The sequence below is a fragment of the Falco cherrug genome, chromosome 13 (assembly GCF_023634085.1).
Source record: "Falco cherrug isolate bFalChe1 chromosome 13, bFalChe1.pri, whole genome shotgun sequence".
Taxonomy (NCBI): domain Eukaryota; kingdom Metazoa; phylum Chordata; class Aves; order Falconiformes; family Falconidae; genus Falco; species Falco cherrug.
Genome location: NC_073709.1, coordinates 20,707,269 through 20,723,992, shown reverse-complemented (window position 1 = coordinate 20,723,992; position 16,724 = coordinate 20,707,269). Strand labels below are relative to the sequence as shown.

Here is a 16,724-nt window from a genome sequence, read left to right as displayed (position 1 = left end):
ATGCTGGAAAAGATACACTAACAAACCCAAACAAACCCATACAAACCCCACCACACAGTTTACAGTGGCAATGTGTACCTAGATAGCTTGCCAACTACGGCAAACTAACAGAGCTGATCACGTACAATATGGCTTTGTTGAAAGGTTGCTCATGAAAAACAGGCAATAAAAATGGGTAACTTATTACCATGATAGCTTAAAAATCAAACACAGTGAACCGACTGCCATAAACCAAAGGAACGATATATGGGGAATGAAGAAATTTCTGATTCCAAACCGACAGCAAGCCGTTCTCCAGAGTGTTTTCAGAATACAGTATAAAGCTTATCACAACTTGTACAGCAAACTGACAGGAAGCTGCTGGTATAGCAGGAAAAGTAAATGAAGCAATATATAAATATGTAGGTAAGTAGCAAGTCTCAGTATCTGCAATACTATTGGTGCTTGGAGTTCAGCTTTGTCTCACATTTGCTCTGTGATTTTGGGCTACTCACATAGATCTCTCTGTAGATAAGTTTACATAAATATATTTGCTCTCAAAGCATTTCAGTCTCCAGAGATGAAGCATTATATGAAAGCTAAATGTTGGTATTTACAGCCTACAGCTGTTTAATGATGGTTGAAATGTGAATTCCACATTTATCATCTGATAGAATTAATTCAAAAGCAGTCCTCATACATGTTTTGACAATGTGTGAACGTTCAGCACAACTCACTGCATGTTATCTGGCTGTGAAGTATGACCAAAAAAGTCCAACAAAACCTAAAACAAACAAAACGACAAACCACCCCCAAGAACTTACTTGCAGAAGTGTTCCATGAATAGTATTCTGTCGTAGGCAAGGACTGGTAGACTCTGGAAGCCCCTCCAACAAGGACAGCACTGTATGTGGTACTTCATTTACCATAATAAATGGAACAAGGGCCCGACCTGACATCTCACGTAAACGGTACACAGGAGAGTGCCCACACCTAGAAAAAGAAGAAATACCTATTTTTTGTTACCCAGCTGCAATCCACTGCTGTAGCTGAAACAAAACAAAGGATAATGCAATGAAAAATAGAACACATTTCTTAGAAATCAAATAGACAGTTCTTCTTCTCAGTAGCAAGAGTATTTGCCTAGAAACATAAGTCATACTAGAGCCATGCTGGAGGCTTCAGAAACGCATACAGTTTAAAAAAAAAAAAAGACCTAAGAAAACAAAAAGATGCAGTTATTCCGTGAAGCAAGTAAGTATATGGTCTCATTCCATCTTACTTGATGTTTCTCTTACATTTGAATATGATTGCTGTAGAGTAAGTATTCTGAGTTTCACTTAACTGAAATATTGAAATATGTCCTTAATCAGATGTTTCCATAGAACACAACATGGTGTCTACTGGAATTTTAGGCCATAACTCCCACTGTATTTTAAAACATATTTAAAGGCAGGAAATAAGACACATTGGAAAATATTTTTCTATTATTTATAATTAGTATCTCAAAAATAAATATTTTCTGTTTATTAAAAATTAACTGACAAGACTCAAGACTGCATATAAAACGGGCCAAAAAGAACCTTTTTTCTTTTAATATTATTATAGTTTTAACTGGCTGTAGATTTATGAATATACATAGAATTAACTGTTCAGCTATATTAACACATTAACCAGCTATATACTACTTGAGTAGCACGTATACTGAGTTGCAGTGAATAAAAAATTTTTTTTTTGGTTCTTGGGTTAGGCTAAGCCTTTCAAAGCCAGGAATTCTTGCATGTGTTAATTTCTGGAAGGCAGGTACAACTCAGCCACCCGCAGTCCCAGACAACTGAGAAAGCTACCCCAGGGTTTAGAAATGAATGGCCAAATGACTTGGATGATGTCAAATGCAGTATGGCAGAAGATACGCTCTGATACCTGATTGTGATGACCCAGAGAGATGGCCTTCCCTCCTCCTACCCTCTCATCCTTTTCCTGAATCGCTTCTTACATATTTTCAGCTTACAAAATCACATGTAGTTGAGATTCTCCCCTGCCAAAATGGGTGAACCACTTTTGAGTTCTCCCAAACAAGCCCTGCAGCACCATGCGTATGTATTTAAAAAATGAAGTGAAATTAAAAGGCATTCTAAGGTTTCAAATATCTCTAGCAAATTTAAATCAATCTCAAAATAGTAGTTTACTTTAGCTCACATCAAAGAAAAACAGAAAGTAATTTCCACCTTGAACCAGCAACTGAATTAATCGGGTTTTGAACACAAGACAGTAAATAGACTTAATTGAAATAGCATAAGAGTTCTGACATTTTAGTCATGTTAGGCCACGGTATGCCTGAAATACACAGACCTTGTTTAGAGAAAGTAGAGAGCTATGCTGCCCTTGAATGACAGGCTTTTGTGGGAATTCTCATCCTTGCAGTATGGCAAAATGTTCTATCCTCCACCTCCCCATGTCTACCCTTGTAGGGAATGATTTTTTGAAGAATCATCTTTGCATTTCCTTTTCAAAGATTGGCTTGTCCTTCACAACAGAATGCAAAAGCAGAGCAGTCACAACTGGAGGCTCTTCCATACGGAAAAGTTTTAATTCTGTATTGATAGGGTGCAAAAAGTCACCTTAGCTCTTAATAAAAAACTAGCATGTTTTTTTTTTTAAACAAAACATTTTTTTAAAATGTTTTTAAACAAAACAAAACAAACAAAAACATTTCAATTCTACTGCACAGTAAACAAACCTGGGAAGCGATTTGTTTGCAACGTTTTCTTTATTTCTGCTAAACCATATTTTCTTAACCAAGAGATTCTCACATGTAGATGTCCTTTCCAAACACAAGCAACACTGATACTGTAATGAATGCCTAGTTTTTAATTAGCTATAACTGTATATTCAGGAATGTTCTTTATTTTGTTCATGACCTTTTACAAATTCCAAGGAATCTGACATCCTTAACAGGAAGCGTGGAAAAATGGGTAAAATGCCAGGGTTTCCTCTAACTTGTGCAAGGGTACTTTCCATCACTACATGCTTCAGAGGGGGTTTTCTCCTCAAGCACAATGCAATGAGTTAGAGTGGAATTTTGTGGGGGATTTCCTAGTAACAAAAAAAGGAGTTGAGAACAACTATTAGATAACCTGACTTTAAACTTGGCTGTCCTACAAAAAATGACAGTAAAGACTTGTAACACATGCACATATCTATACGGAGATACAGGATTTTACATATCAAACTTTGTTCCACGCTGTTACCTTATCAAATTTATTATGGAAATAGAAATGACAGTTCTACAATTAAAAAGAAGAAAATAATTTCATGTAATGGGCAAAATTGTCTCAGCTGCCAAAAGTCTGGGTCCTCAACAAAGACTGCCACCTCAGCATTTATACTGAATGTGTAAGGCAAAACTGCAATTCTCAAAACTACAGGTGACTCTGATCTTCACCTCTCCTCATGCCCCAAATTTTTTGTTCTCTGTAAGAACCTCAGAAGCCAAGGGCTTCAAGAAGCCTAACTGGGACCCTCAGATTCAGTTCTGTGTTGCACTTTGAGGATCTTAAATCAGGAGGCAATAACTTTGTCCTCCTCCTCCTGCTGAGCAAACACACAGGTGTGCCCAGTGCCTGAGGAACTTGCCCAGGACACAGGGGACCCAGTTCTGCAACTTTCTGTGCCTAAGGGAAATGCACACCCACAGCTACTACTTGCCCAGAGGGCAACCTAGCCACCAACCTGCCACTGTACATTAGTGCTAACTTCGCATACTACGGATTGCTACACAGGGTGCAGTGTAGTCACAGCAACTGACATCTTGGTGGAAATCCCCGTAAGAGCACTCCTGCAAAGTCACTACTAAGGAACAAAAGCATCACAAAGCTGAAGAACAATAAAGCATTTGCTTTATAGGAAAACATATGGGAACATAAGGAAGGTATTTCACACGGGCAAATAGCTTCCCAAATCTGAGAGGGGTTAACATTCCTACTGTTTCTTCTTCTTCTTTTTTTTTTTTTTAAATAGTTTTATTTTTTTAAATCTAATACTCAAAGAAAATTGGCAAGAAACTGGCTGATAACATTTCAAAAACACTCCATTCACATACCCGTGCAAGGTATCATGCCAAGTCACCACTAGTGACCTATCCCTGAACTTCTGCATACCCTGAAGGCACTTATATGTGCATCTCTCATGTTTTGAAGGCATTTGGCTTCATTCCTGAATCATGCAAAGAGTTTGCCAGAAGAATGTCAAAATATACAATACTTTTTCCATAACCTGTAACAGCACCCTAAATTAAGAACAGGCAGTTTTGATTTTTCCTGGATCCCACTTAGATATAGTCTCTTACCTGTTAATAAAACTAAACAGAATCAATTCTCAAAAAGTGAAAGGAGTGAATGCAGATACAACTGAGTAACAAAACCCAACAATCTAACCTAATGTAGCAATTTTCTGTTTATTGTTATACCAGCCTCTAAGATCAGCTACACACCTTAACACTGAGTCTACCACCTGTGTTCTTAAATATTCATTTTATCTAGGATTTAGCAATAACTACGTGAATCAATCTCTTAAGCTGTATCAAGACAAACCGTTACACAATTACGGTAATCACTGTAACTCAGTTTGTACCTGCAGCAAAACCCAGCAGCTTAAAGAAAGAAATATTTTAAGTCTGTTAAACTATTCCGGTTGCTCCTCTTGCAGCAGCTTAACACACTACCATCCCCGAGATCAGTGGTGGCAGTTGCCTTGCCAGGACATTGCAGAAAGGAACAGGACCTCCAACCTTGGCCCCTTCACCATCCAGACTCTGAGCTTCACCTGCCAACAACATGACTAAAATCCGTTGCAGGCTGCCTCTTCTCATCATCTCTGCAGGCAAGTACAAGCAAAGGAGTCTGGCATCTGTTAGGGCATATGTGTGTGCAAACCTGTATTTAAAACTGTTTCATTGTCTTTGATTTGAAAAATACTTGGGGGGGGGGTGGGGGGGAAGTGTTTTCAGTATGCGACACTTTCTTTACATGCACATCATGTACAGACTTTAAAAACTAAGAAATATCAAAAATGTCATTATGTAAAAACATCCAGTATGCTAACTGGATTTTATTGTATCTCAAGGTAGCAACAAGCAACGAAACGTTCAAAATCCTCATGTGATACATTCCTATTAAATCCTGAGGGCTGTTAACAACTATTGAAGCTGTACTCCACGCTGAACTCAGTACTGTTTATCTAGGTGCACGAGGTACTGGATGTAAACATGTTTACTTCAAACAGGCCATGATCAAGAACAAAAAGTCAATAAATCTGAGAAGGTTTCACTTTGTTTAACTGTGGATTCAATGCATTTCCACTCCTCCGCTCCGGCTTTAACACTTAGATCCTGAACAATCTTCCTAACTGACAAGATTTATGACCAACTCTTATAAAGCACAAAGATTCCATACTCCTCTGCACACATCAAAGTATCTAATTTATTACTCTGGCTACAAACAACAGAACACTAGCTGTAAATAAATATATCTTAAACTTTTTTGGGGGAAGAAAATCCCCCAAAACCAAAAAACTGCAGGTGTTTCCTATGTGCTTATTTTTCTTCCTTTCTTATTACTCCCCCTCAACAGACCTTCTGTTACCCAACTCAACAAACCAAGTAAGGATTACCTTTTATATGAAGGTTACAGAAACAAATGAATAGATCTAATTTGAACATAATCACATCTGTACCTGAAAATATGTCCATTATATTAAGTAATACCTACAGTTGTTAGAAGGATTAACAAGGAGAAAATATCTCCAAGTTTACTTGATGTTGTCACAGTGATCTCTGCATCACTAATTATGTCACTGCTTATTAACAGTACTTTATGCAGTCCTACAGATAGTATCGCAGCATCACCATTTTGTTGTCAGCTGAAATACATTCACATCCATTGCCTCCACAAAGTGTTGGAAGAGGGAACAGCAGCCATGAAAACAGAACTGAAACAATGGGAGAACAGCCTGAACAACAAGGAATGGAATTTCTGCAGAAGGAGCCTCTAATCTTGTAAGTCAAATCAAGTATCCCACCACCATCACAAAAAGAGTTTGGGAGAAGAGGGCAGCATGAGGCATGAAAGGCAGACTGGCAGTTCAAACAAACCAACTCTGCCTGCTAGTTAAAGCATTTTAACAGCCTCTAGGTTTTTAAAAGATAAAACTGATTAAAAAAATTGAATAAATAAAATTCAAATAGATAGTATCCTTTAAACCCTGGAGCTAATTATTCCACCAGGTCCTAACATATGCACTGGAAAGAAAAAATTGTAATAAAGCTTCTGCCTGATTCTATGTAGACACAGTAAGCTGTATGAGAAACAGGTTTCCTCTTTCTTGCACCATGCAGCTATACAGTTATTTTATCAGCTCTAAAGCAAGAATTAAAACCATGACATTACATTAGGGGAAAACATGGATGGGGATCACAAAGACAAGTATTTAGCAACCGATTCAGTTCCTATTAGAAAGAGTTTGGTTATTAAGATTCAAGAGCATTGTGCTGTCTGTATTAAGTGAAATAACTCAAAAAAATACACTTTTTTTAGACAACAATTCCTCATGATTACATACTGGTTCACTTTCTTCCCTTCAGGTTCTCTCCTTAAAGACTAATTTTAGCAACTTTCAAATTCAATATTACAAGTTTCCAAGCAAACAGAGGTCCAAAAATAGCATTTTAAAAATACTCATTCTTCCACACAATTAACATAAATTGGACTCCTATACTGGGGACAAATCACCAGGATAGTACTTATTCATTAATGCAAGAGTAAGGTTTTCTAGAATCTGAACAATAATTTGCTATACATGTACCTATTTTTTTCATTCATTTATTGATTTCCTTGGTTTGTATTTACTTCTAAAGAAACACAACTCTCTCCCATTTTGTTAGAGTTCTGTGTCCCTTAGCAATTAAAGTATCCAGAGAATTTAGTTTTTAAAATTTATTCCACTGTGGATACCTGTATTGTAATTGACCTGAACACAATTTTTTGTTCTTTAATCTGAAATTAAGAACCAAAAAGAACCCAGAACAATCTGCGTTTTGATATAGCATCTCAATATTTACCTGAGAAGCAGAAAAACATTACAAAAGTATCAACAGTTTGCCGGAGGTTTTAGATCTACAATCAACACATGAATGTCTGAATGTATCCAGGGACAGAAACAGATCAAGTTTAATTTTAGGTTATTTATGCAGTACTAAACCTCTACATTCTTATCTATTTTCTTTAAAGTGAAGTTAATGGTTGCCCAAACATAATGTATATAGAGGCTAGAAGTTAAGTATTTTATTCTTCCAACTTGGGCAATTAAGATAAAACTTTATGTTTTTGTAAGGGCAATGTTTTCCACACAAGCACTCTAATGAATCAAGAGTAGCTGTAAATACTGCAGGAACTATGCAGGCAAAGTACACAGCCTTTTATTTGTGAAAGCTGTCCACAGGCTATGCCAGGAGCTGTTTCTCCATATGTTTCCAAGGGCTTTCTAGGAAGAAACTACAGACACTTCTCTCTTCTAGTCACCAAGACCTAGGTTATTGTAAGAAGTGGCCAACTGATACCAAGCAGAACCAACAACAGAAACTTGAATTGCTCTGGTTCAGCCAGCCAACAAACTAAGATCTCTGAGGTATAAGCCTATGAAAACTGGTTTGATTTTTTTCAACTATTAAGTTTACTTATGTATAAACTATAGACCAACTGAAATATGTTATCTTCAAATGGAGATTTGCTATAGAACATGCTGACACAATTTAAAATAACATCTCTTTTCTTGCATTATTATCATCAAGAAATCTTAAACATTATCTCCAGGTAGCTAACCTCTACATTTACTTAACTATTTGTTTAGAGCTCCTTCCATTAGTTTTTCATGCACAGCATTCTAGAGAAAATACAATTGCTCTTAACTCAAGGTCATGTAAAAGAAAAATATTAATTCACAACCATATTTCAACTTTGTTATTTGTGAATTGTTATTATGATGTTTCACAACTACAGAATAACTAAAACAAACACATACCACTTACTACCAAAACAGGAAAAAAGACAACAAAAACGTAGACAAATTATCTTCTGTCTTTGCAACTGTATCATTATTTTTAACTCTGTGAAAGGGAAGCTGAATGTATAAATCAAATCTCAGCACACCATGATAATTTGGAAAGCTTCAGGTAACTGTAAACAGGAATGTAACAAGAGCAATTTTCAAAACTTACTATCAGACCCATGAAAACAACCAAAGGATCTTGGTTTTCAAAGACGCTTTTCTTCCAGCCATACCACCAAAAGCAGCTAGCCCACTGCCAGAAAGCTCTCCCGATATTGACTCCTCTTAGGCTGGTTTTCGTTAAAAATACTGGCTTTTCAAAATATCATTGTACTTGGTTTTCCTTGACACACCTACCATCCTCTGCACAGTTAATGCATTATTTGTCTCCATTTTCATGTTCCTTCCCGCAAATACATTTGCAGAACAAGCTAAATGTTAATATTTGGCTACTTATCCTGACCAGCAAAGTACTTACTGACTGGGTAATTTTAAGTATGTAAATTAATAATACAACAACTTTGCCAATCATGTGTTGACAGTTGAGCAACCCATACATTTTACTGAATCATATTTCAAAAGAGAAGTAGTATACACCAAATTTCAACTTAGGATCCCAGCCATCGGCCCTCTTCTTCAGGAATCTGCAACACTGGAGAAAGACAGTTCCTCTCAGTGGTCATGAACACTTCTCTGCTAGACATCACTTTCTACTTCCCATGAATCTGACAGGTCCCTACAGTTTGTGAATATTTCCTAAATTGCTTCAGATGATAATCTGCCAATGAAAAATAAACAGATGAACACAGTGAAATCTGGAATATATAAGGAAGCAGTAATATATAAAGGAATATATACATAAGGAATCAATGATGAGTATCTAGTGGTTGTAATATTCCCCATCAGCATCACTTGAGCATGAAAGGAACAACTGCCCACAGTTTAAGAGAAAAGGCTGAGGAATACAGCAAAGAACATAAAAAATGTACAATGATTTTTTTACTTGATCAGAAGGTCTTGAACAGCCTACTGCCAATCAAGCACATTGTAGTACTAGAGAGGACTGCAATTTGAACTTAATCAAAACTGAGAAAGCGACACACTGTTTACCATTTCTTATTTAAATATGCTAAAAAAAAGCCTAAAGCCTTCTTATTAATAAATACTTACAGTGACCCATAAATACTTTTACAGATCAGTGCTATTCACTATGCAATCACGATTGCACAGAAAATAGACTAAGTAGAAATGGAAGAGTTCCAAGCCAGTTCCAGCTAACAAGAGGAGTTATGCTCAAAGGGTAAATGCATTCCTCTCCCTCCCCTCTCCCCCAGCCATGCAAAACTTCCATCTTAGATGTCAAACAAGAGATTAACACTGCAAAATACAGAAAGAATCTAAAAACAATGTATGTTTTAGAGGTGTACATTGCTCTTTTTTCCAATGCCTATGCCAGTTCATGTACTTTGAGAACCTTGCCTATAATCAAAAGGCTATCTGTCTTCATCTTGCAATGACTGGTCAGCCCCACAAGCTTCCCCAGCAAGGACAGGGAATTCCAATGGGTCAGAGCCTGCTCCTAGTAGTATCACAGGGATTCCAAATAATAAGTTATTGCAGACAGTTATAATACTAAGAAGTTATACTGATCAGACACTAGATTAAGGAAGAAAAAAAAACCAGAAACCAAAGACTGAGAAGATATGCATATGATACAGAAAGCCAGAAATGCTTTTATAAACAACTGTAATCAAGAGCAACCATTTTAATACAACAATGCTGCAATAAACATACATAGTTCTTTTAATCTAATATGAAAAGGCATTCCCACAAGATGTCTTTGCTTATCAGATCCCTGATAAGACTCCAAGTCTTACAGAAATGACAGTTGAAAATGGGCAAGTGTTAATATTAATTCTCCTGCTGGTACAATAAAGGAAATAGAGGAGAAAGGCAGATGAAGCACAGTGAGCACAACTGTTCAGCTATCTTGCTTGGCCACTTACCAAAGGATAGCAGTGTTTAGCCTACAGAAAGTCAGATGGCTGCTTTCAAGTCAGATACATGATAATATACTAGACCTACATATGCAATTGTACATGTGTGAAACAAAACAAAAATCAGGGAAATTGAATTCAAACAACTTACAAACAGCAATTTTAATGAGGTATACATGACTGACTTCAATCAAGCTCTTCCAAAACAAACTGAAGAGATCTTTTATCAGAAGTACCTCACTCCCCCATCTTGTGCTCTTTATTCAGTGTAAGGTTTTAAACTTATTTCAAAGTCTCACAGACACTCTTGGTTTTACATTTGAATTTTGTTTCTTTATTACTCCATCTTAGCCCAGACCCAATTCCTGTGAAGCCTACACAAGCTTTGTCACAGGGATACAATGGAACTGAACTGGGCACATGACAGATACAACTTAACATAATTAAACACAACACAGAGCAATAAACTAATAGGTACAGGTTAACAAAGAATATTCTTTTCAAAACAGCAACCCACATGCAAGTAACATTATTAATCAGTGAATATTTAAATTCACACCACCTTCTAAAATATTAATACTACTATACTTGGGTCCTTTTCCTTAAAACATTTCTTTAAAAAGCAAGCTCTCTCAGATTTGTAAGATAATAAGACAAATCTGTGACTCCTAGAGAGCCCCAGAATTCACGGTCAAGTGCTCCGCTTCCTAAGAAGCTAAAATAAACCTGGATCAATCTCAATTATTTAATACACATTTTTCACACTGCCTAAAACACAGAACTCTGTGATTTGCAACGTTAGTATACACAGGTTACAATAGTAAGATCATAATTTTATGTATGCCTCTCTATGTAAGTGGGTTTATTGTTCAAAAGCAAAAGATGTGAACTATGGCAATAATATTGCCCCCCTTATCTGAAGTAAACTGAGCAATGAAGACTGAAAGGAATATGCAAGGAATTTGTAAACGTAAGTAGAAAATAATGGGGAGAGAAAAAAAACAGGCAAGGCTGCATCAGAACGACATTTTGCATCTTAGTAGGAAAGCATCAAAGAACAAGATATAAATCAGTCAATGGCAAAACACAGCACAATAACATAAATATATTAAATGTATCAGGCAATTGAAAACCGTATTTGGGTGATACAGTACTATGCAACATCATGAGGTTGCTTCATTACAAGGGAAAGATCATTGAGCTGTTAAAAACTTGTCCTTTGTACTAGGCTCAGGCAGAGTGCAACTGAAGGCCTATTTTTAAATTTCCAACAAACATTTTTAAAAGATGGACTGTGATCCACTTGGGCCAATAAAAACTGCAGAACAAAATTAATTGTAAGAAATCAAAACTTAAGTTCCTACTTCTATTAGAAATCTGTATTTCAGGTAACAGCATTTTTAAAATAGCTTTCTAAGCTTGTTGGTATCTGACAAAAGCTCTGAATAGCATTTCGTACAGAACAATTTATGGAATAATCTCAGTGTTATTAACTAAACCTCTTGGACTTCAATAAAGGAGTCTGATCTCACATTTCACTCTTAAATTTTAAGAAAAATCTTCTGTAACCTGCACATTATCTGGTTCACTCTTAAATTTTAAGAAAAATCTTCTGTAACCTGCACATTATCTGGTTCACTCTTAAATTTTAAGAAAAATCTTCTGTAACCTGCACATTATCTGGATTGATTTTAAAAAGATTTAACTGTAAGTCAACAAAACTTAAGTGTATTTATCCACTCAATAAAACCAAGAGTACTGCATTACACGCATGGGCTAAAGACTCAGGTGGAATTGTGGCCCCTAGGATTTTTCTTTGCTCCCGCCACCCCCCCTCCCCGCAACTTCAAAAGAAATTGGGGCCAACAGTCCGCATCACTTCTTGCGGAGGGCAGACTCACAGCTGTAAATCTCCACTAAAAAACATAATAAGTGAGACTCACTTAATGCATCCAGAAACAGTACACCAAATCCCTAGGGTAACAGATTTTTAGAGTTGAAGACTTTTGGCCTAACCCCTTCAAAAAGCCCAAGAAAATAGAGTTTACTGAAGGAACGCCATCTTGGCCCCACAGCAGGCAACCAGCATGGCTGGACGCAGGCTCTGCAAGCACTGCACAAGGACATGCTTCACAGGAACCCCTTGGGACACTGCATTGGTACTTGTGAGGGGCTCCCATGCAGCAGGTGGGCACCACCAGCACCACAGCAGTGCACAGGGGGCACTCCTGACAGCTCCCACCATGTTAGCCAAGTCATCTTTTAAGAAATTTACAGAGCTGACTTTGCCAACAGCCTATATAGGGGGTTTCAAAGAGTCTGTTCTGACAAGCAAGCTGTGAATGTTGTAGCTTCAGCCCCCGCCCCCCCCCCCCCCAAAAAAAAAAGGGCAAACAGAAGAAAAAGTGTACCAATAAGAGAAATCATACCATCTTCAGCTGTTTCCTCTGCCTTTCCAAGGCATGGGATAATTAGACCAATGTAAATCCACATTCCCTCCAGCAGATGCATCCAGCCCACTTAAGTAACAGATTTATTTGAGCTTTCCTATCATAGCCACTATGGCAGCAACTGAGCTGCCAGTTTGCTCACAGCTGACATGGACTTCCCCTCTTCTTCTCCAAGCGCTTTTAGGAATGACTTACAGTAACTGAGCAGCTGACAACACTCCATCCTACAGAAAATTTTTCCTCGCCACACACAATTATTTTCCTTGCATCTTTGTGTCCGTCATTAACTAACAGTCACAGTAATTATCCTTGTATATTAACTCCAAGCCCACTTGAATGCAAAACCAAAACAGCACTATACCAGTTCGGGGTGGTGGATGGAGGGGGGCAGGAGGGGGAAAAGAACAGCTGTAAAGGACTAGTGCTTCCCACTGCCACCTACCCCAATCCCAGACTAAAAACAGCATCAGGGGATTTTGTATTTTAGCTCCTCCATTTTACATAAAGATGCAAGTTATAAAATTCTACACAAGAAAACAGCATCTATTTCATAGCTGTGTTAATTTTATGGAAAGATGTTCACATTTCTATTTAAATTGTTCTCAGACTGAATTTCTTCAATGACTTGCAACACAACCTACCTAGAAGCAATGCTGTTTTGAAATCTGTCTATCTGACAAAATTTTGAAGTGGAAATTGCACTGGGAATTAAAAACAGTTTTGTCAAGTGGAAAACAAGGCACATACACCCAAAGATTTTACAAAATTTTACATTGTTTATCCTTTTAAGACTAATTTTTTAAAAGCTTCACAAAGGATTAAACACTCACACTCCTAAATAGGGCTAGACTTCAATTATTGAAAAGTATCCAAGTCAATACAGCGATACCCATTTTACTCCTTCAGAGCATTCAGCACAGAACATTTAACACTAAACAAACACTCTGTCAATGCCATGGTACAAGAGGACATAAGGTAACTCAAATTTAGATCAGTCTAAAGAGATTACAGGTCTTTGGAAGGGGGAGGCGAAAGGGAGGTTATGTTTTTGTTTCATACTTAAAACATTACCTCCCGATTACCTCCCTTGTTAATCGAAAACATTCTGTACATTCCTTCATCTCAGAAAGTAACCATTAAAGCAGACCTATCTAGCTATTAAAAAAAAAAAGATGAGGTAATAAGTTGTGAATCAAAGTGTTCCCTTCCAAATAAAACATCTGCAAAAGGAAAGGGGAAAAAATAACTTTTAACAGAACTGCAGATAGGTAATCAAATGCCCTAGTTCAACAGGGAGTAACGAGTATGCATGCATACAGAGATTGAGATTTGTCCTTGTAGCATTTAATCCTACTCATATTGTGCAATTCGTCTCAGCACGGTCAGAGCAACCACAGCAATACTCCCACTAGATGGAAAATTCCACTCAGACGTAAGTGAAACTCTTCAGAAGCCCAATTTGAATTCTTCCTGCTAAACCCAGTTTTGTTCACAGAACTGCTCATTTGCTTGCAAACACAGAAAGTACTCTGTCCAGAGCCACAAATGAATGCCTCTTCATTGCGCGCCGAGCCTCGGAAAGAGCCTGAAGATCCGTTACGGGTTATATTCACCCCTCCTCTCTCCCTACCACATAAGCAGTATCTTTCCTTGACAGTGACACAAATATAAAAATCTCACAGTAAAAATATGGCAATTAAATGTTGTAATTGCACTGGGCTACACGTAATTATATTTATATGTAGAAATTATGTAATGCAATACTATATTGAGCAATTCAAAGGGACAGTCAATATATACAATTTAATGTCCTGATGCATAAGGCCTTCAGCAGCAGGCTTCCTCTTTGATTCCAAGTGGTTACTTCACAACAATCTTCATTGCTACCTTCTAAAGAACAACTAAACTAATAGGAAAGATTTTTAATTTCGTTTATCTACTCCTGTAGAACAGAAAATAGGAAGGGAAACAGAAGGGAAAACAGCAGCATATTTATCTTACCCAGGTAATCACCCATATGTATTTCAACTAATGCAGTCAAGAGTGAACTGAAAACAATCGTGGTATTCACAGAACAAGGGTGTTAAGAGCTGTTCACAGAAACAGAGCCAGAAACAGCACACTGAGCTATATTATAAACTCACACATTTCCCCCTGCAGAATCCTTGGTATTGTCCCCTGGCAACCATAAAAAATGCTAATGCTTTGCTAAGTAACCTGACAGAAAACGCATGTCTACACACCCAGATAAAATTTTCTGTCTGAAATACGCAAGAATTTTACTGTAGTCTTAAACCTGTATTCACAACACTTACTGCTAAATTCAATGGAAAGGAAATGCAGAAAGCATCATCTTTATCTGCCACACCACTCTCTTTAGGAGCATAGTTAAAGGAAGGTAGATGCAATGATATAGGTCTCTTAAATGCTTCAGGGTCTTCTTTTACAGATTTTTATTGGGTTTTTCTCCCCACATCTTCTGAATGGATTTAAATGACCTCAAGAGAATAAGCTAATTAAGTGTGAAGAGTTATTTTGCGGGTATATGCACCTTGCCAAAAGCAGCAGTCATAATATAAAGACAAAACTCAAAAGCTGTAATCAGAAGCTTATCAAAAGTTAATCTATTACAGATATCAGAAAATATGCTGAAACATTATATTAAAAAAAATAATATAAATAAGAAAGCATTCTCTGGTGTATTGGCATAAAAACAGAGCTAATCAATGATGTAACTAACAAATCCAGTTTTAAACATTTCCCCTAAATGCATTTAATATTCAAACACAGAAGAAAACCAATAATTTTTAATTGTTAAACACATTGCATTTAAAACCTTTTTTTAACTACAAGGGGTTTTCCTCTTAAGAAAAAATGGTAGGTTGTTATTTATTCTTGAAAATTCAAAAACTTTTTAAGAAGCAAGAGTTACATCACACTTGCTGTGAAGAATAAGCAGAGCTATTATTATTTTTTAACATAAACAGTAGTTTAAAATAAAAATTGGAAGATCTTAGGATAACAACTTTATCTTGTTTCACTACTAAAGGAGCAACATTAAGTACAGAACTTTCTCCTCCTATTGCTCTGAAGCTTTCACACGGACAGCAAGATTCCTCTCAAATACAGATTATGCTTATTTCTCTTCACTTGCCACAGCCCTGTTCCTTTTTCTACCCATCTCACACCAGGGGCATAGAGAATAGCAGTAATATCTGCTGAATATCTTGATGTAACCACCATAAGTGAAATTTACACTGTATAAAAACTTAAAGATATGGATATATCCTTTGAGATGACTTTTCATCTAGCTATATATACATGGATCGAAATGGATATATAACACACACACATCTACAAATCTATGTATTAGTCATTACATTTATGTAATGTTACAAACAATCACTCCGCAGGACTGAAAAACCCATCAGATGTTTGCATAGCAAATTGCATTGCCAAAGTCAGTCAAGGTCATCAGTTTTCCTTTACTCTCCCTCTCTGTGGCCACAGCCATGCTGTACAGCGTTTACAGATGGAAGGTTTAAAAACAAGTCATACAATGGCTTGGATGAGCTGAAAAGCTGTCTCACCCCTCAAAACAAGCATTAATAATAATTTAATAATAATTAACACTGAAGAGAGCTTAAAAGGGCATTTTAGAAAAAAGTTCAAAGATGTAAGAAAGAGCGCACATCACATAAAAACCACCACAAAATCACCTTACCTTATAATAAATGGGACAAATGGTGCCATGCTGAGTGCTGAGTAAGTACCATCCATTGGAGATGGATAAAGCCTTCCGAGGATTAAAAGCAAAAGGAACAGGCTTGGATGGATTTTCAGCTCTTCAGCTTCACTAAATAAAAAAATGGTAAGAAGCATTTGGTGAAAAAAGCATCCTCCTCCATGCTAGTCTTGAGACCTTTCCACACACAATACCTTCTGTGTTTCTGGTTCAAGGAGGTACACTAGGCTGATCATTACAAGAATGTGCAAACCCTGCTGGGATCAAACATGGCATCCAGTTCTCCTACAGCACCACTGGGGACCCCTGTATGAAGGCACGTAAGGCTGTGCCGCCTTTGCTTTCCTACATTAACCCAGGCCTCCTTTATTCCTAATACAGTGACCTGTCTTCGCTTTTAAGTAATATTAAAAACCATCATAGATAACGTCACTCTAGAAACTCAGAAAC

The 16,724-nt window shown here is 37.1% G+C and overlaps 1 protein-coding gene across 5 annotated transcripts in view; it reads right to left on the bottom strand.

Moving 5' to 3' along the window:
• THADA (THADA armadillo repeat containing) overlaps window positions 1-16,724 on the bottom strand; it is a 161,805-nt gene that overhangs the window by 86,701 nt on the left and 58,380 nt on the right. For 4 of the 5 annotated variants that reach the window (XM_055725408.1, XM_055725410.1, XM_055725407.1 and 1 more), the window contains exons 28-29: window positions 16,254-16,385; window positions 804-972 (exon numbers count right to left, since the gene is read on the bottom strand). In XM_055725408.1, coding sequence (XP_055581383.1) covers window positions 804-972; window positions 16,254-16,385 — 301 coding nt within the window. Of the gene's footprint in view, window positions 1-803; window positions 992-16,253; window positions 16,386-16,724 lie in introns of those variants that run through there. The other variant, XM_055725412.1, reaches the window with a different exon arrangement.